This window comes from Chiloscyllium plagiosum, unplaced genomic scaffold (assembly GCF_037043375.1).
Source record: "Chiloscyllium plagiosum isolate Xiang-an unplaced genomic scaffold, Cpla_swu_hap1 HiC_scaffold_42, whole genome shotgun sequence".
In the NCBI taxonomy this organism is placed as follows: Eukaryota; Metazoa; Chordata; class Chondrichthyes; order Orectolobiformes; family Hemiscylliidae; genus Chiloscyllium; species Chiloscyllium plagiosum.
Genome location: NW_028270180.1, coordinates 5,748,557 through 5,769,542, shown reverse-complemented (window position 1 = coordinate 5,769,542; position 20,986 = coordinate 5,748,557). Strand labels below are relative to the sequence as shown.

The 20,986-nt window shown below is 44.0% G+C and overlaps 1 protein-coding gene across 1 annotated transcript in view; it reads right to left on the bottom strand.

Moving 5' to 3' along the window:
- ttc23 (tetratricopeptide repeat domain 23) overlaps positions 1 to 20,986 on the bottom strand; it is a 68,739-nt gene that overhangs the window by 5,157 nt on the left and 42,596 nt on the right. The window contains exons 7-10 of the mRNA XM_043680424.2: positions 13,870 to 13,975; positions 11,508 to 11,635; positions 11,064 to 11,213; positions 2,260 to 2,342 (exon numbers count right to left, since the gene is read on the bottom strand). Of these exons, the coding sequence (XP_043536359.2) occupies positions 2,260 to 2,342; positions 11,064 to 11,213; positions 11,508 to 11,635; positions 13,870 to 13,975 (467 nt within the window). The remainder of the gene's footprint in view (positions 1 to 2,259; positions 2,343 to 11,063; positions 11,214 to 11,507; positions 11,636 to 13,869; positions 13,976 to 20,986) is intronic.

Sequence of the window (20,986 nt, the reverse complement as noted above, 5' to 3'; positions counted from 1 at the left end):
TTCTAAAGGCAACATGGTCCTCACCTGTGAGACATCTGGGACCTCAGACAGAATGAGCCCCATTGCTGGCCAGGGCATGTCATAAAGACACCAGACATCTATAATAACAGGAGCTAGGGCAAGATTTACAGGGTATCTTTTAAATGAGCGTCTAGGAAGGTTTATATTGATGCTCATTTTCTAATCAGCCTGTTTATAGATATTATCCAGAGATGTTTGGAGCAGGTGGGATTTTGTTTTTGTCTTCATTCACTAAATTTGAGCGTCACTGGCTGGACCAGCTCTTATTGTCCTTGAATTGCCCTTGAGAAGGTGGTGATGAGCTGCTTTCTCAAACTGCTGCAATCCACTGAATCTGGGATTCCTGGCTCAGAGGTAGGGACTCCACCACTTCACCACAGGACTCTCTCTGCCTTGAACATACTTGGCCTCTAAAGCTTTCTGAGGTAAAAGATTTCACAGATTCACTATCCTCTGAGAGAAGAAATTCCTCCTCAGCTCTATTTAAACAGACACCTTATTCAGAGAATATGTCCTCTGGTCCTAGACCCTTTAGAAGGGGAACAACCTTGCCACATCCACCCTGTCAAGTCCCCATAGAGTCCTGTATTTTCAACTTGAAAGCTTTTTTTTAACATTCACCTATGAAATGTGGGTTTGCTGGATAGGTCAGTGTTTACTGCCTATCTCTAACTGTCCTGAAGAAGGTGGGGATGAAATGTATTCTAGAACCACTGCAGTCCATGAGCTGTAGGAACACTTACCGTGCTGTTAGCCAGGACTGACAATGAACAGTGATGTACCTCCGGGTCAGGATGCTATGTCACTGGTGAGGGAGTTTGAGGTAGTCGTGTCTCCATGTATCTGTTACCCATGTCTCTCAAGGTAGTGTTGGCAATGAGCCAAGCTAAAGAATACTCTAATTCTGGTCTCCTTCCTATCGGAAAGATGTTGTGGAACTTGAAAGGGATCAGAAAAGATTTATAAGGGTAGGGTTGGAGGATTTGAGCAATACGGAGAGGCTGAACAGGCTGGAGCTGTTTTCCCTGGAGCGTTGGAGGCTGAGGGGTGACCTTACAGAGGTTTATAAAATCATGAGGGGCATAGATAGGGTAAATAGACAAAGTCTTTTCACTGGGGTCGGGGAGTCCAGAACTAGAGGGCATAGGTTTAGGGTGAGAGGGGAAAGATATAAAAGAACCATAAGGGGCAACGTTTTCACACAGAGGGTGGTACGTGTATGGAATGAGCTGCCAGAGGATGTGGTGGAGGCTGGTACAATTACAACATTTAAGAGGCATTTGGATGGGTATATGAATAGGAAGGGTTTGGAGGGATATGGGCCGGGTGCTGGCAGGTGGGACTAGATTGGGTTGGGATATCTGGTCGGCATGGACGGGTTGGACCGAAGGGTCTGTTTCCATGCTGTACATCACTATGACTCTAAAGGCTCCACCTGATAAAATTACCATGGTTTTTTGCTGCTTCCAGTTTCCCACATTCCTCTCCTGGCTCCACTCACTGGTCTTGGGTTACAGGTCATCAAAAGGTGCCTCTGAGCATGAAATAAAACAAAAAAAACCCGCAGATGCTGAAGATCTGAAACAAGATCAGAAATTGATGGATAAATTCAGCAGCAGGTCTAGCAGCATCTGTCGAGAGAAAGCAGAGTTCAGGAAGGGTCCCTGAAGAAGAGTCGCTGGACTCGCAACATTAACTCTGATTTTTCTCCACAGACGGTGCCAGACCTGCCGAGCTTCTCCAGCAATGTCTGATTTTGTTTCCCGCTGAGATCTTGCTCAGAATGGGTGTCGCAGCTGGGTCTAATCCTGCTGTCTTTCCCCTAGACAACATGTATGCAATTCTCCAACTGCAATACAGGCTGATTCCCCGAACCCTGAGCCCTGAGAGATCAGAGCTGGCTTTTACAAGTTCTGAGAAACATTAACTTTGATTTCTCTCCACAGCTGCTGCCAGACCTGCTGAACTTTTCCAGCAATTTCTGATTTTGTGCCTTTACAATGCCCTCTGTCCACCTAGCAGACGCCAGTTCACTCAGGGCGAGGACCTGAGATGGAATCTTATAATCTGCAGGGTTCAATGATGCACCAGTCACACAATCAGCCAGCCACTAAAATGATCACTTCAAACTGGTGGTGACACAACAGTTAAAGAAGCTGGTTAGTAGCTCACTCGAAAGTTCCACACAGCTTCAGCCAACTCGGTCATTGATCTGATGGTCACTGAGGCATCACTTACTTGGATAAGAGTTTGACTGTTTCCTGAGTGGCTCTTGTCTTTTTGTGCTGTGACCCATACAGAAAGGTCTGAATTCCCAGGCACTGCCAAACAGAGAGATTAAAGTGTTTAATTAGAATTCTACATTCAGCAACTACCAGTTGTACTGGGTCAGCATATTTACCCCTCGCAACTGAACAGCAAAATGCAAATTGCAGCAAAATGGTGTGCTGAACTCTTTGCTTTACAGCTTCTTCGTATGCACCCCCACCCACCCCCACCCCACCCCACCCCACCCGGAGGTGCTACCTCTTCTGGGGTGTATTTTACCATCACCAGCATTGACCCATAAACAAAGGAACAAGTTCAAATTTTGTGTCTTTATTGCATTGTTCACAGGCCTAAAGACTCCTCGTTGCTCTCTCCACAGCAACACCTCAAGAGTCAACTAGCCAACCAAATCAGGACCTTTTTCTCCTATAGTATAGACTGTAGCGAACATTTGAAATTTGGCATTCTTGCATTTGTCCTGATGAAAGCAGAATGAAAAGCTTCAACACCATCTCTCATTTCAACAATATGACTGCGGTTGCCATTCTACCCAGATGGCTCAGCATAGATGGAGAGCCGGGGGAAAATCTGAAGAAGAGTTATATCACACTTGAAATGTTTCTCTCTCCACAGATGCTGCCAGACCTGCTGAGTTTCTCCAGCATTCTCTGTTTGTTTCAGATTTCCAGCATCTGCGGTCTTTTGCTTTTATTCGACCATTTCTGAACTGTTGGCATGGCCTTAGTGAAAGAAGGGGATTTCTAAACCAAATGATATTTCTAAGATCAATTGCTTGAACACAGCTTTACAAAACTGGCTTACATAAACCACATTTCTATTTATTATTAATTATTCCCCCTCAAAGTTTCCTGTCCATTTTTTTTGGCTTAAAGAGCAATGTGTTTTTATCCAGTACCTTTATTTTGTTCATTCATTCAGGAGATCTGGGTGTCGCTGGCTGTGCCCTTGAGAAAGTGGTGGTGAGCTGCTCTCCTGAACCACTGCAATCCATTTGCTGTAGGTAGACCCACAATACCCCTTGGGAGGGCATTCCAGGATTTTGACTGAGAAACAGTGAAGGAACGGCGATATATTTCCAAGTCAGGATAGTGAATAGCTTGGAGAGAAAAGCAGTAGTGTTCCCATGTATCTGCTAACATCGCCCTTCTAGATGGGAGTGGTCATGGGTTTGGACAATACCGTCTCAGGAGCCGTCATGATTTGCTGCAGTGGATTGGAGGTGGAGGGGGTGAATGTTTGTGGATGCAGTGCCCATCAAGCGGGGCCTGCTTTGTCCCGGATGGTGTTGAGCTTCGAGGGTTGTTGGCGTTGTATCCACCCAGGCAGGTATTCAATCACACTCCTGACTTGCGCCTTGTCGATAGTGGACAGGCTTTGGGGAGTCAGGAGGTGAGTTACTCGCCTTTGACCTGCTCTTGAAACTACTGTATTTATATGGCAAGTCCTGTTCAGTTTCTGGTCCGTAGTCCAGATTGTTGATAATGGAGTATCAGTGATTACAATGCCATTGATTGTCAAGGGGCAATTGTTTGATTCTCTCTTGTCAGAGATGGTCATTGCCTGGTAATTGTGTGGCATGAATGTTACTAGCCATTTGTCAGCCCAAGCCTGAATATTGTTCAGGTCTTGATGTATTTGGATACGGGCTGCTTCAGGATTTGAAGTGTTGCAAATGACTTTGAATGTTGTGAAATTATCTGGGAACATGCATACTTCTGAGCTGAAGGTGGAGAGGTAGGGGTGTGTGTGTTAATGTGGCTGCTTAGATGCTGACCTCTCAGCCTGGGATCCATTTGAAAAGTCTGTCTAGACTGATGGAGTCAAAGTTTCCTATAGCTGTGGCCTTGTTTAATTCCATGGAAAAATCATTAACAAAGTACACCATTAGTTTGTTAAGGTTTGGAAAATGCTGGGGTTTTCACATAAAGCATCAACATTGAGTAGTCTCCTCCAAACAAAATTCTTCAGTGGTGTTATCTAATTGCAATTAGGAAACGTGAGCAGAGAACCCTGGCTAATGTTCACAATGCAGTACCGAGAGAGTGCCGTACTGTCTGAGGTACCATCTTTCAGATGAAATATTAAACCAAGGCCCCGTATTTCCTCACAAATTGATACGAATGATCTTGTGGGTCTTTTCTAAGAGCAGGGAATTATCCTCAGTGTCCTGGCCAATACTTATCCCTTGAATGACACAAATTATTCTGCCACTATCACATTGCTGCTCATGGGCTATATCTGGCTGCTGTGTTTTGAGGCTACAATTCAGAAAGACTTAATCAAATACAAAGTACATGGTGAAGCCATGAAGAGGTGCAATAAGGATGCAATTTTTAGTAACATTTTAGGAAAAAGGTGTTATTGTTAAAGGAATAGATCTGCACTTTTTATCCTCCAAGTCCATGTAAGAGACAAATATTGCCCTGCAGCTGCTGCCTGGGTGAGCAATAGAATCTCAAATAGCTGAATAGTATATCAGGTGTCCCAGTGTGTCTGCGCCAGGCTCATCTTCCACCATACGTACTTAGCAACCAGGGAGGAAACCTGTGATTTATTTCCCGACACTTGTGGAATCCTCTGCATGATTCAGACAGCATCAGCACAACAGCAATCTTTGCCAGTTGTTAACTGATCACTTTAGCAACATTCCTTTACTGAAATAAAGCAGAAGCATGCAGTGAAAGATAGCCTTCTGTTATGGAAGGCTAGGAAGATTGTGCAAAGGCAATGTGAACGTTGATGCATTTAGTGCAAATTGCTGAGAGCCCACGTAGAGGGGGTGATTGTGTACTTTTGAGTTGTCACAAGACACGTTTTACAGAATCATCATGGTACAGTAGGAGGCCACTCAGCCCATCTTGCTTGCACTGGCTCTCTGAGTATTTTAACTTTGTGCCAAACTCTTGCCTTTTCCCCGTAACCCTATACATTGTTTCTAATTAAATAATTATTGACTGCTTTCTTGACTGCCTCAGTTGGATCTGCCCATCACACTTATAGATAGTGCATCCACATTCAGATCATTTGCTGTGTGATACAGTTTCTTCTTGACTTGCAATTGCTTCTTTTTCAATCTGTGTGCTCTGGCTTGCGATCCTGTCATGAGTGGAAACAGTTTCTCCCTCTCTACTCTTATCAAATCTCCCCTCTGCCATCATTAACTTCCCTCAGTGTTGGCCCAGCTGAATAGTCCTCTGTCTACACGGAGTAGTCACTAGTGTGAGGTGCTGCACAGCCATCACTGCGAATATATGTCAAAGTGCAAGTCAGTGCTGAAAATAAAAAAAAAGGAGAGAAACACTCACTGACCCAACCCTGCCATTTTACTGAAAAAATGTGTAATTACTTACTATTTCTTCAGAAAGTCCCCAGGAGTTTTGCATTCAATGTGTGACCACATCTATGACCAGCGATTAGGAGACATTGGTAATAGAGGGGAGCTGAGCTTTCTTTCAGTGACACAGTTGCTTCAAAAGATTTCCGAAAAGACTATTGAACCCATCCCCTCTAATCAAGAGTTCAAAAAGAAGTTACAGCTTCTATTAAGTTACTTCTTTAATAATTACAGACAAAACAGTACTTGCTGGGAAGTGATTTTACAAAGCTCTCTCTTCAAACAACCCGTACTGATTTACAAACTGACCATTTGATGAGGAAGATCACAGAAGGAAAAGCATTGCACTTGTTTGATGTCTAATCCTCAGGATATCCCCAAAAGACACTGAATGAGCCACTTCAGAAATGTAATCACTGATCTGATGTAGGCCAATGTGTTTCTCTTCATTCTTACAGCGTTTGTGGATGTTGCTGCTTATTCCCATTGACCTTCAGCTGAGTGTCTCATTAGGGCGACTCCACAGGGCAGTTAACAGTCAACAACATTGCTGTGGGTCTATTAGATTCCCTACAGTATGGAAACAGGCCCTTCAGCCCAACAAGTCCACACCGACCCTTCGAAGAGTAATCCACCCATACCGATTCCCCTACACTACATTAACTCCTGACTAATGCACCTATCACTACGGCCAATTTAGCATGACCAATTCACCTGACCTGCACATCTTTGGACTGTGGGAGGAAACTGGAGCACCCGGAGGAAACCCACGCAGACACGGGGAGAATGTGCAAACTCCACACAGTCACCTGAGGTGCGAATTGAACTCAGGTCCCTGATACTGTGAGGCAGCAGTGCTAACTACTGAGCCACCGTGCTGTCTGGAATCACATGTAAACCAGACTGGGTAAGGATGGCAGATTTCCTACCCTGAATGACATTATTAAACCAGGTTTGCTTTTAAAACAAACAGTGGTCACCACCAGCTTTCAATTCCAGATTCTTTTATTCATTGAATTTAAATTTCACTACCTGCTGTGGTGGGATTTGAACCCACATCTGCAGAACAATAACTTGGGCCTCTGGATTACGAGTTCAGTACACTATCAGTCCCTACCAGTTGCACAGAGCAAAAGCTCCTTTGAAAGCAACTGAGATAAATAATCACTTTATCTCAAAAGTGGGGGAGTCTTGGCCAATGTAGAGTTTTCATCCTTTTCTGGACAATGATAAGGTACGTTTTGCATCTTTGAACGCAGAAGGAAATTACTTTCAATGATAAAGCACTCACTCAGTACCGGGAGTGATTATACCGTCTAGTCTCTGAAATGGGATTTGAACCTTTAATCGTCTGACTTGGAGGCCAGGGTTTTAGACATGATGCCAGCACCACACGAGATGGACTGCCTCTGCTTTTGTCTTTGCGGTTAATTATTCAGATGCTTGAAAGATGAATAGCAGTTTTTTTAAACAATTCAGCATCAACTGCATTTATTTCAAACGTGCCCTCTTAAAACTGGCTTTGTCTTTTCAAGAAAAGAAATGAATTATGGGCATCTTACAACAAACTCCTCTTTCAGTGAAGTAGCCAAAATGTGCTTCATATTCAAGCTGACATGACATTAAACTAAATCAACTGATTGTGCTAATACAAAGCCCTTTTGTGCGCAGGAATATCGAGTTAAATGTTGGGTAGTTCATAACAAACAGCTATAACCAATTGTAAAGGAATATTTATTGATCCTAATTTGTGTGTTTATTGGTCAGATGAAATCACATTTGTTGGAAGAGCAACAAAACAAAATTAACTGGCACGCTGCTTTCAAAACAAGTCAATAAACAGCCAAAATTTTAACTGGTTAGCTCGAACAATTACAACTACTGTCAGACTGCTGGGCGTTGTAATTCAATAAAGTCCATCACAAAATACATTAGCTGTCTCAGTCTCTCAGCCATTTTCTCCCACTTCAATTGGAATACTGTTGTTTCATTTGAATTAGTCATAGGATATGAGTTTTAGCAACAAGCCCAGCAATTGTCGCAAATTCTTAACTGCCTTTGAGAAGGGGGTGGTGAGCTGCCTTTTTAAAACCGCTGCTGACCATGTGATGTAGTATACCCCATGGTGCTTTTCCTGATGCCAGTTTATAGAAACAAGGGGCTTGCTGGGCCATTTCACAATGGATTAAAGAATCAGCACATCACTGTCTGCCAGACTGGGTAAGAAGAGCAGACGTCCGTCCTTGAAGGACATTACGTTATTTAGACGATTTTGGACATGGTCATTACTACTGAGATTACCATTATATCCAGGTTTAGATTAGATTCCCTACAGTATGGAAACAGGCCCTTTGGCCCAACAAGTCCACACCAACCCTTCGAAGAGTAATCCACCTAGACCCACTCCTCTACATTTACCTCTGACTAATGCACCTGTTGCTATGGGCAATTTAGCGTGGCCAATTCACCTGACCCGCGCATCTTTGGACTGTGGGAGGAAACTGGAGCACCCGGAGGAAACCTACACAGACACGGGGAGAATGTACAAACTCCACACAGAGGCTGGAATTGAATCCGGGTCCCTGGCGCTCTGAGGCAGCAGTGAATGAATGAATGAATTAATTAATTGAATTTAAAATCCATAGTCACTGTGGTGTTATTTGAATTTATGTCTCTAAAATGTTAGTCCAGCCTCTGGATTAGTGGCCCAGTTTTATTACCACTATGCTACCATCCGAAAGAACAGATTCAAGAACAGCTTCTTCCCTGCCGTTATCAGGTCTTTCAATTGACCTCTTCAATCTTAATGTTGATCTCTCTCTGCACTTTCTCAGCAGCTGTGACACTCTATTCTGCACCCTGTTCAGTTACCCTGATGCACTTGTACAGTATGATCTGTCTGTAAATTCACCTGGACCACCTCGGACACTCCCCTCCCCTTCCTAGACCTCTCCATCTCCATTAACGGTGACTGACTCAACATGGACATTTAGTACAAACCTGCTGACTCCCACAGCTACCTGGACTACACCTTCTGCCAACCTGCCTCCAGTAAAAATGCTATCCCTTATTCCCAATTCCTCTGCCTCCACTGCATCTGCTCCCAGTGGACCAATTCAACTCGAATCATACTCGATGGCCTTCTTCTTCAGAACCACAATTTCCCCTTCCATGTAGTCGATGAAGCCCTCCAGCGCATCTCATCCACTTCCAGCACCTCAGCCCTTGAACCCCACCCCTCCAATCACAACAAGTACAGAACCTCTCCCGGTTCTCACCTTCCACACCACCAACCTCCGTACACATCGCATCATCCTCCGCCATTTTCACCACCTACAAACAGACCCCACTACCAGGGATATATTTCCCTTCCCATTGCTATCCATGTTCCAGGCAGACCATTCCCTCCGCAACTCTCTTGTCAGGTCCATGCCCCCACCAACCCACTCTCCCCTCCTAGCATCTTCCTCTGCCACCACAGGAATTGCAAAACCTGTGCCCACACTCCTCCCTTATCTCCGTCCAAGGTTCCAAAGGAGCCTTCCACATCCATCAGAAATTTACCTGCATTTCTACACATGTCATCTATTGTATCCATTGCTCCCAATGTGGTCTCCTCTATATTGGGGAGACAGGAACTCTACATGTGGAACACTTCAGAGAACATCTCTGGGACACATGCACAAAACAACCCCACCGCGCTGTGGCTGAACACTTCAACTCCCCCTCCCACACCCCCAATGACATGCAGGTCCTGGGCCTCCTCAATTGCCAAACCCTTGCCACCCAACGCCTGGAAGAAGAATGCCTCATCTTCCGCCTTGGGACTCTCCAACCACATGGGATCAATGTGGATTTCACTAGTTTCCTCATTTCCCCTCCCCCACCTTATTCCAACTTGGCACCACCCACTTGACCTGTCCTACCTGTCTATCTTCCTTCCCACTATCCGCTCCACCCGCCTCTCCGACCTATCACCTTCACCCCCCCACCTTCACCTACCTATTGCATTCCCAGCTACCTACTCCCCAGCCCCAGCCCCACCCGCTCCCATTTATCTCTGAGTCCTCTTGGCCCACAAGCCTCATTCCTGATGAAGGGCTTATGCTAGAAACGTCGATTCTCCTGTCCCTCGGATGTTGCCTGACCGGCTGTGCTTTTCCAGCACCACACTCTTGACTGTAAATCACCTGAGACAATGTTTTTCACTCTATCTTGATACACGTGAAAGTAGTAAATTAAATCAAATCTCCTCCAATGGCTCTAAGTGTTAAGATTTTGATTCTCTGTAAACAAAAGGGGCATGTTCAAACCTTGCACCGTTTCTGAATTTCCCAGGAGTTTGGGGAGCCTACAGTTCCCTCTGCTTTCCCCCTGGCAATGCCTCGATTTATCAGAGCCAACTTGCCAACCAATCATATCCTAACTTGTTGTGATTGTTTGAAGTTTGGCATTCTTGCATTTGTCCTGATATATGCAAAAAGAAAGGTTTCAGCCAGGTGTTCCTTTTCAGCAATATACAACATGTAGATGATAAGCTCAGCCCTGCTGGAGAAAGTGAAGTGAATCTTGGGATGAGACGTGATGTCCTCCAGTTTGATCTGGATGTCATGGCCATGCTCACTGTCTAAGAATCATAGAATAAAATCATTGAATCCCTAGTGTGGAAACTGGCCATTTGACACTTGAGTCCACACCGACCCTCTGAAGACTAGCCCACCCAGACCTAACCCCTACCCTATCCCTGTAACCCTGCATTTCCCATGGCTAATCCACCTAACCTGCACATCCCTGGACACTATAAGCACCTTAGCAGGCCAATTCACCTAACCTGTGCATCTTTGGACTGTGGGAGGAAACAGAAAACCTACACAGACACGGGGAACATATTCAAACTCCACACAGACAGTGGCCGAAGGGTAGAATTGAATCTGAGTCCCTGGCACTGTGAGGCAGCAGTACCAAATACTGAACCACTGCACTACCCGCAAAGGCTGACACTTTGAGGCTGGTCAATCAGGTGAAGTACATAAGTGCAATCAAACAAAAACATCAATCATTACCTTCAGGACAGAAGAAAATACAGAAGAGGACAGGGAGGAAAAGACTACAAGATAGGTTCCAGAAATCAGCCATTAAAACAAAAAATAAATGGGCTACGGCCTTTCTGACATTCCATCACTGGTATCAGTTAAGGAAAACCCCTGCATTTATATAGCATCTTTCACGCTGTGAAGTACTCTGCTCTTGAAGAGTATTCACTGTTTTATCACAAGTAAGGGTGACTCTGCCAATTTTGGAGCGGCAAGGTTCCCACTATTAGCGCTACAATAAATGATCAGGTAATCAGGGTTTAAGTGTTGGTTGAGAATACTTTGTCGCAATGATTACATTGTTCCACCACACACTCAGCACTCACCTTCTTGAACATTTTGTAAGCTGCTTTTTGATGCCCCTCCGCTAGTTCGATTCCTCCAAACAGATGATACGTTTCTTCTACCTCGACGCTGAAGTCTCCAAATGTGGAAAGCTTGGCCGGGAGAGATTCGTGAAGTAACCTTGAGGCAGTCTGCAACCAACACACAATCAACATTAACTTGCATCTACGCAGAAATAAACCCAGCCACACCTCCATTTTAAGGTGCCTATGTTGGTTTTCAAGCCCCCCCCCCTGCCAACTCAGTGACCTCTTCCAGCCCTACAAACCTCTCAGATCTCTGCCCACCTCAAATACCGGATTCTTGCGCACTCTCAATTTATCACCAACATTTTCCTGTTCCCTGCTTTCCCGAAAGTTAGATACCATTCAGAAGCTGAAATCTAAAAAATGAAATCCAACAAAAATTTGAGTACTTCCTCTTACCGCATAATTTTTGGTCAGGATTAAGAATCGACAGTAATCATCAAGGATTGAGAGGGATGTTGCATGTTCAGCTCCCAAGGCTGTCTGGTAACATTGCAGGGTCTGCTTGTAGAACTTCTCTGCTTCATCTAAAAGATCCAAACAACCTTGCAATTAGTGGATATAACAACATTTGTGAAGATATTGTCACATATAAATAAGAGCACTATAAATAGTTTTACTGTTGTGATCACTATACAAATGATCTCAATACAAACAGAGATTGTCCAAAATTAAACATCACACAACACCAGGTTATAGTCCAACAGGTTTAACTGGAAGCACTAGCTTTCGAAGCACTGCTCCTTCATCAGGTGGCTGTCACACCCCTGATGAAGGAGCAGCGCTCCGAAAGTTTGTGCTTCCAATTAAACCTGTTGGACTATAACCTGGTGTTGAAGGGATGAAGGGCTTTTCCCGAAACGTCGATTTTCCTGCTCCTCGGATGCTGCCTGACTTGCTGTGCTTTTCCAGCACCACTCTGATCTAAACTCTGGTTTCCATCATCTGCAGTCCTCACGTTTGCCTATAACCTGGTGTTGTGTGATTTTTAACTTTGTACACCCCAGTTCAACACCAGCATCTCCAAATCATGATATTGTACAGAAATGTTTATGCAACAAAATATCACAGAAGGCAAGTGTGGAAAGGGAGAATAACAAGGATGAATTGAGAGTTTTGGAATGTAGCTAAAGGTAGGTTTGGAATAATGTGAAATAAATGTGACGGGGAGGGTGGTAGTAAGGTAGATGGGGATGAGAGTGGACATTCTGGGGTTGAGAGTTATGGTGACTTAAGACCAGGGCACCAAGTGAGCAGGGGAAAGGAAAATCTGAAACTCCTTCAAGATTGGATTTCCTGTACAATCACTTTTAAATTTTCACTTCACTGAAACTATGATGAATGGTAAAAAGTAACTGAAAGGACTGCGGATGCTGTAAATCAGGAACAAAAACAGAAGTTGCTGGAAAAGCTCAGCAGGTCTGACAGTATGTGTGCAGAGAAATCAGAGTTAACGTTTCGGGTCGAGTGACCCTTCTTCAGAACTGATGGTAGCGAGGAAAATGTGGTTTATAAGCAGAAGATAGGGTTGGGGTGAGGGAGAGGAGTAAATGATAGGTAGGAATAGAGCACACAGAGAGAGAAGAACAGTTGGACAGACAAAGGAGTGGCTAATGATTTAGCTAGGAAGGTGAATAGCTATTAACGAGGACTGTTGGTGGCTAACAATGGGTTGTGCGCAATAGCAGACTATATGATAACAAGGTCCTGATGAAGGGCTTTTGCCCAAAACGTCAATTTTCCTGCTCCTCGGATGTTGTCTGACCTGCTGTGCTTCTTCAGCACCACTCTGATCTAAACTCTGGGTTCCACCATCTGCAGTCCTCACTTTTGCCTATATGTCAGTGGGGGTAGGAGTAAGGTTATGGGAGAGCTCAAGCCCTAAAGCTTTTGAACTCAATATTGAGTCCAGAAGGCTGCAAGGTCCCCAAGTGGAAAATGAGATGCTGTTCTTCCAGCTTGCGCTGAGCTTTTCTGGAGAACTGCAGCAACCCTGAGGCAGACATGTTGCCCAGAGAACAGCCTTTGTCTATGATGGATGGTGCTCACCGCATTGTAAAACAATGCATACTGCTCTTATTAACAATGTAGAGCATTCCTTCCAGTAAAAACCTGGTTCTGTCATAGACAGTTCACACAACACAATCAACACTGAAACAAAAACAGAAATCGGCAGTGAAACTCAGCAGGTCTGGCAGCATCTGTGTGAAGACAGCAGAGTTCACATTGAGTCTGGTCCTATGACAGTCACTGGATTTGAAATTTTTCTCCCCACTGATGCTGCCAGACCGCTGCGGTTCATCAGCGATTTCTGCTTTTGTTTCAGATATCCAGCTTCCGCAGTTCTTTGTTTTATTTTCAAATCAACACAGTGTCTGCCTGTTGATTGGGAGCCAACGATCAGAGCTGCAAATGTACATTTATATAGTGCCTTTAACATAGTAAGATTCCCCAAAGTGCTTTACACCACAGGCACTTAAAGAAAACCAACACTGAGCCAAAGGCTTGGGGAGAAGGGGTAGGTCTTAAAGGATGAAAGGCAGAGCATTAGATAGCTTTAAGGAGGGAGTTCCTAAACAATGGCTGAGGTAGCTGAAGGGCACAGTCACCAACAGTGGGATGAAAGAGGACTTTTAAGAAGCGAGAATTGTAGGAATGTTTTGAGAAAGGGTGTGATTTTACACACAGGGGTGACTGAGGAAAGAAATGGGTGGTGTTTGGCGTCTGTGATGGGGCACAGAAATGCTTCTAAGAGACTTACAGTGATCCTCAGCTCTGCCAGTGGATGCATAGGCCTCTGCTAGAGCATGAGTTATTTGTCCCTCCTCCTCTCCAGAGGCAGAATTAGTCAGTACGATGGAATGAGCCTGTAAAACACACAAGAGATCCAGGTTTACATTACAGGGCTGGAACTGCCAGCTCCTTATTGCAGGCCAGGAGACTGAAACTGATCATGGTGGAACACTGGAGAAATTCTACAGAGTATGTCCGAGTACAAGACATTAGAAACTCCATTCAGTGACAGTAATATGTAGGACTGAGCAAATTTTACAAATTAAAATAAATGACATTAAATCTCAAAATATTAAATGATAACGTTATCCTTTAAAAAGAGGGCCTAAATCCATGTAGCAAGTTAAGCTGTGCTGCCCAGATCACAGTGGTTTCTGCTTGCCCCTGCATTGCAGGTGAGGATGACTGTCTTCCATGAGTCCAGAGGTGATAGAGTAAGCTAATTTGGGATTGGCAGGCTTTATAGCAAGTTGGCCATTTATTGTCCTGTGGGATATCTTGTCATAGAGTCATAGAGAGGTACAGCATGGAAACAGACCCTTCAGTCCAACTCGACCAAGCCGACCAGATATCCCAACCCAATCTAGTCCTATTTGCCAGCATTTGGCCCATATCCCTCTAACCCTTCCTATAGATATACCCATTCAGATGTCTTTTAAATGTTGAAATTGTACCAGCCTCCACCACTTCCTCTGGCAGCTCATTCCACACACATACCACCCTCTGTGTGGAAAAAGTTGCCCCTTAGGCCGTTTTTAAATCTTTCCCCTCTCACATTAAACCTATGCCTTCTAGTTGTGGTCTCCTCCACCCTGGGGAAAAAAAACTTGTCTATTTATCTAATCCATGTCCCTCATGATTTTACAAACCTCTAAAAGGTCACCCCTCAGCCTTCAATGCTCCAGGGAAAATAGCTCCAGCCTATTCAGCCTCTCCCTACAGCTTAAACCCTCCAACCCTGGCAACATCCTTGTAAATGTTTTCTGAATCCTTTCAAGTTTCACAACACCCTTCCCATAGCAGGGAGACGAGAGTTGCACGCAGTACTCCAAAAGTAGCCTCATCAATGTCCTGTACAGCTGCAACATGACCTCTCAATTCTTGAAGAAGGGCTTATGCCCGAAACGTCGATTCTCCTGTTCCCTGGATGCTGCCTGACCTGCTGCGCTTTTCCAGCAACACATTTTCAGCTCTCAATTCCTATACTCAATGCTCTTATAAGAGGACTCAAAATAATTTTTATTTGTCAAGGATCCTTCTTGAAATTAGCTGCAGGGCCCAGTTTTGATTTTCAGGGGCTACTTTCTGGCTTTCAGGGGCTCCTTTTTGCAGTATCATTAACTCCTTCATTCGGTAATGCAGTCACCTAGTAAAAACACCATCTGAATTTGTGTTGGTTTATGAAGGAATTGGACCCACACTGAAGCAGAATTAGGAAAATTCTTCAATGTCCTCAATAAGTATCACCATTCCTTTAAACTTACATCCACAATACACAAGGTATGCCTTAGCTTCTTATACATCTCAGTATTTAAATTGACATGGACAACAGGCAAAAGTTAGCAAATACTTTTATAAAGCAAGTACAGAATACTGACACCCTTCAGTACACAAAAATCAACATCTTCAACATGTTTTTTCATGGTCTGGTGGGGTTACAGCTAAACCATTGCATGGTTACCTCAAACACTTATCACTGCACCTTAAGTAATTTGTAATATCTAAGATGCTTTGAGATGTGATAACACACAGATGCCAAATTTTAGGGAATAAAGCTGCTTGATATTAAGTGATATAATCGCTAGTGCTGATTACTAAAATATCCACATTTCACATTGTAGCTCCTGATCACCTGCAGCTTTAACCAAGAGACTCCACACTGATTTGCACGGAATTCATGACCTCAATTTTCCCATTTCCGGTTAGGTGATGATTCCTTTGTTGTAAAGTTTAAAACTATTTCTACCCTTCGCAATCCTTTGCAGGCTCTTACTCCCTGTTGCAGCCACACTCCCCACTTTGCAGCCTCTCAATCTCCCCTGACAGCTCCTCCCTCCACAACGTTACAGCCCCACACGCTGCACCTCTCTTCACACTTTGCAGCCTCACTTCCTCTCCAGGCTCTCGAGCTCGAGCCACCCAATTAAAACAGACCAGGAGGACTTTCCTGTCTTGGAAGGTAGTGAATTTGCGAAATCTTTCCTGCAGAAGGCTGTCGAGTCTGGGATGTGAAGTTCAAGGTTGAGATAGACTTTTAATCAGTAAGGGAATCAAGGGTCAGGGGGAAAGGCAGGAAAATACAGGTGAGGATGAACAGATCTCACTGAGTGGTGGAGCAGACTTGATGGGCTGAATGGCCTACTTCTGCTTCTATCCTTACGGTCTTATAGTAGGATCTGCTAAATGTTTCCAGTTATTGCAACTCCTGAATTTATAAAACCTTAAACTATTCATTCCCCATTTATTTGCAAAGAATTTATTCTCCTCAGGGATTTTAAGTTTTCTTGGGTTCCTGTTAGCTGAATGTTCCTTTTCTGACATGTTTAAAACTGCTCTCTCTTATTTATAGCCTTTGCCTCCTTCTCTTGTGGCGTGGCATGGCACCTCACCTCATCTCACCTGTTCCAATGACCATCTAATAGCCAACTCTCTCCTTTTCTCCAACACTCTCCCATCACCAGAGGACAAATCTCCTTGCCTTGGCACAAAGTGAGGACCCAGAGACTCCCTCGCTGCTATCATGCTGACTCTATGAGCTGCCACAGTGAACTCATAGAGTCAGCAAATACAGGAGACAACTAACCTGTGATTGGAGGAGTTCCTCCTTCCTGTTCTACTCATGGGCAGGGGTTGACATCACCTTGTGAGTGAGGTTTCATGGGAGGTGGTCATTGCCTGCCACCTGTGTAGCATTAACGTCACTTGCCACTTAGCATCAGAGAGTTGGGGTCAGTTAGCTGGATGGCTGGTTTGTGATGCAGAGATGCTAGCAGCTTGGGTTCAATTCCTGCACTGACTGAGGTTACCATGAAGAACTCTCCTTCTCAATGTCATCCCCTCACCTGACCCTCAGGTTAAACCACCACTACCTGTCTTGCTGTCTCTAATGAGGAAGCAGCCCTTTGGTTCAGTAGGAATATGGCTACTTTATCTTTACTTATCAGCCCAAGCTGCTGATGTGGATGGTAACTTGTATGAGATGCTACCTGGGTGGGGAATGAAAAAACACTTCTATCCAACTGAAGAAGCCACAACCTACATGGAAAATTTATGAGCATATCAATGCAACAGCTGCACATTTAATGCCTTTTTTTTCGTTATTCATCGCTTGTGAGGGCATCACAGCTGAATGTGGACACATACAACCACATGTCAGTGACCAGGATAAGCAATCCTTATTTTACTGTACTTTCTTCGTGGGTCCCACAGGCACTGAACCCTCCCCGCTGCCTTTTTCAAACAACTGACCCTGCACAGACTGAGGAGTGAGTCCGAGAGCTCTGTAACATCTGCAGCCCAGTTCCATTTGACTGGATCATCAACAGAGGTGTCACAAAGCTAGTCCACTTTTTTTTCCTAAAAGCTGTTCCTTGGCTCAAGGATACTCTGTCCTTGCTATTTTTCAGAGGGGTAACAAACCAGGCCAGGCTCCGATCAGTCTGGCTTGGTACAGAGATGAAAAGGATTTTGACAGGTCTTTTGTTTATAGGTAAACAGATGCGACTTCAGGCCAAAGTGGTCATGTTTTAGAAGTGACCTGTATAATGAAAGGGGAGTGGTCAGCTCTCTAGCTGAGTAGTTTAGTCTAGCCTTGAACTGGTGAGGGATTCAACAGGGAGCTGTGTGGAAACTCTCTCTCTCTTTCTGGCCTTCAACTTCAACATGTAAGTATGTGTTCCATTTATATTGGTTTTTAAAGGGAGTTTGCTTATTGGGACTGTTGTGTATATTCGGAACAGCATAATTAAGTCTAGTTTGGATAGACTGAGTTCTTAGGGGTTCTTTATTCTGTTCTTTGAGTTTCATTGTGTAATTTTGTGAATAAGTTTTTGTCTGTTTTAAAATCTAGTAGTCAACCTAGCTAACCTACTCCGGGCAATTTTCGGTGTACACTTACCGAAACAAATTGCAAAGTTAGATCTGGGCTGCCTGCTCAAGAATGTTTTGAATGGTCTGGCCTAGTCCATAACAGAGGCAGAGCAGTGTTTCCCAAACATATCCCCCCAAATGTGACCCCATGCCGAGGTTTGAAAATTGGTGCGCCTGGCCTTCCAGTCATAATGGGATGACAGAGTGTAGGAGGGAGCTGTCAGAGTAAGGACCTTGCTAAAAGGGGGTACAGCTGTTTTAACTCGGTTAGAGCTCCACAGTGACCACTCTGGAGTCTCAGAACACCAAACTCTCAGCTTGTGAACCCACCTTGAAGCAGATAGTGAATTGCAACCTTTATATCGACAGGATTGGAATTCATGGATGAAGAACTTATGCTGCAGTTATACAAAACTCTGGTTGGACTGCACTTGGAGCACTGTGAGCAGATCAGGGCCCAACACCTTAGGAAGGATAGATTGGAGGGTGTACAATGTAGGTTTATAAGAATAATACCTGGACGGCAGGGGTTACATTATGAGGACAGACTATACAAATTTTGCCTGTTTCTCCAGAATTCAGAAGGGTAAGGGTTGATCTGATTGAAGTCTTCAAGGTATTAACAGGAAATGACAGGGTTGACAAACTACTTCCACTGGTTGGGGATTCTAGAACAATCAGTCATAGTCTGAGAATTAGGACCGGACTATTCAGGAGAGATGTTAGGAAGCACTTTTACACACAAAGGCTGGGAGATGCTCTGAACTCTTTTTCACAAACTACAGTGGATGCTGGATCAATTGTTAACTTTCAAATTAAAATAGATAATTTTTGTTAAGCAAAGGTATTAAGAGATATGGGCCAAAGGCAGGTATATGGAGTTAGGCCACAGATCAGCCAAGATCTCATTGAATGGCAGAAAAGGCATGGGGGGGCTGAATGGCCTCCTCCTGTTCCTATGTTCCTATAAACCCATTCCACCAAAACTCTGAACAACTGATGTTTTGAAAATAGATTATATGCCTCCACTATGGAGGCAGAAGCAAATGTTCTCTACTCTTAACCTTGGTAAATGAAATTATTTAGGGCATCAATTTAAAATAAAAGGTACTAATCTGCTAATACCATTAATGTAGAGCTTCTTTTAATTATATTCAGATGAGTGAAGTTCCAAATGTTCAGCTCTCAAAGGAAAGTGGGTGTGGTTGGGATTAATTGAATCGAGGGATAAAATGGAGATATATTTATTGTAATCTATGGTAAATCTAGCACTTGGAAGTGAAATGAAAATAGATTAGCACTCAAGGTGTGTGGGCACAGCCCATTCATCAATTTGAAAGACAGATTGAACATTAAACATTCCAATACATTGCTTCGTGCAGTTTGCTAATCCTACAGAGGACGTGCCCAATATTAACTTCCTTGAGACGATTTTTATTTTGACCATATTAACCATGTCTAAGCCTGCAGTGAGCTGCCACTTCATTTATGAGAGTGAGTGGCCAATTGTTTTGGCTTGTCTATTTAAGTGAGGATCCTTGAACTTATGGTGAGCATATTTATAAACATAAAATCAGAAACCATGAGAAGCTCTGATTTGTTTTTAAAAACAGAAATGAGAAAGTTCTTGATGACTCGTGTTTTTGATCATGGAAAGTTAACACAAACCAATTCTGTAGTCTCAACATACAGCTCAGGAGGTTTTGGGTTCAAATCCTAATCCAGGAACTCAAGCACAAAAGTCTTGGCTGATCCAGTATTTATTTAATGAGGGAAGGTGAAACCAGCCTTGGTTGACTATTTGTATGGAATTTGTTCATTTTCCCTTTGTCTGCGTGGGTTTCCTCCGGACAGTCCAAAGGTATGCAGGTTAGGTACAATGGCCACGCCAGAATGCCCCATAGTCTCCAGAGAGGTGTCTGCTAGGTGGATTTGCCATGGGAAATAGGGGCATTACAGGGATAGGAGAGGTGTGGTAGGTCAGGCTGGGATGCTCTTCACAGGTTATGTGTGGACTCAATGGGCTGAATGGCCTGCTTCCATGCTGTAAGGATTCCATGATTCACCCATGGGAGTTTCGAAGAATGAGTGTGAACTTAGAGTCACAGAGCTTTTACAGCACAGAAATAGGCTATTTGGCCCAGCTGTCATCAAACTCTAATCTCATTTTCCAGGACTTGGCTCATAGCCTTATCTGCAATGGTGTATCAAATGCTTAGCTAAATGCTCCTTAAATGTCTTTATGTTTCCTGTCTCTACTATCCCTTTAGGCAGAATCCAGATATTCATAAACCTCTGGGTGAGAAAAATGTTTCCTCAAATTCCCTCTGTGGGAATTGGACTGTGGGAGGAAACCCACCCAGACACAAGCAGAATATGCAAACTCCAAACAAACAGCTTTGTAGAGCTGTAAACTTCCTGCTTCTTACCTTAAACTATGCTGTTTGGTTTCTGACCCCTGTCCTCAGGGGAGAAGGTTCTCCTTGTCTAACCCCCCCTCAGAACTTTGTACACTTCAAACAGGTCCCCCTGAGCCGTATCCACACTAAGGAAAATAATGCCAGGCTGTCTCACCTCTCTTCACAGTTGAATTGCTCCAGTCCAGGTAACATCCTGGTGAGTCTTCTGTGTAACCATATCATCCTACAGTGTGATGGCCAGAACTGTAAACAGTACTCCAGCTGTGGCCTAACTAACATTATACACAGCTCCATCATATCCTCCTTGAAACATATGCAGTTACTTCATTAGGAGACTGCATAGGTTGGATATCAGGTGTTTCCTCATGGAGACTAGAACCAGGAAGCACCATTTAGGAATAAGAAGTCTCCACTTTAAGATAAAGATGAGAATTTGTTTCCCTCAGAGGCTCAGCCGGTGAAAGGCTCTTCCTGAGAAAGCAGTTGAGGTTGGGTCATTGAATTCTTGAAGGCTGAGTTAGATTGCTTTTTACAAAAAGCAAATTACTGCTGGAGATTTGAAAGAAAAACAGGGAA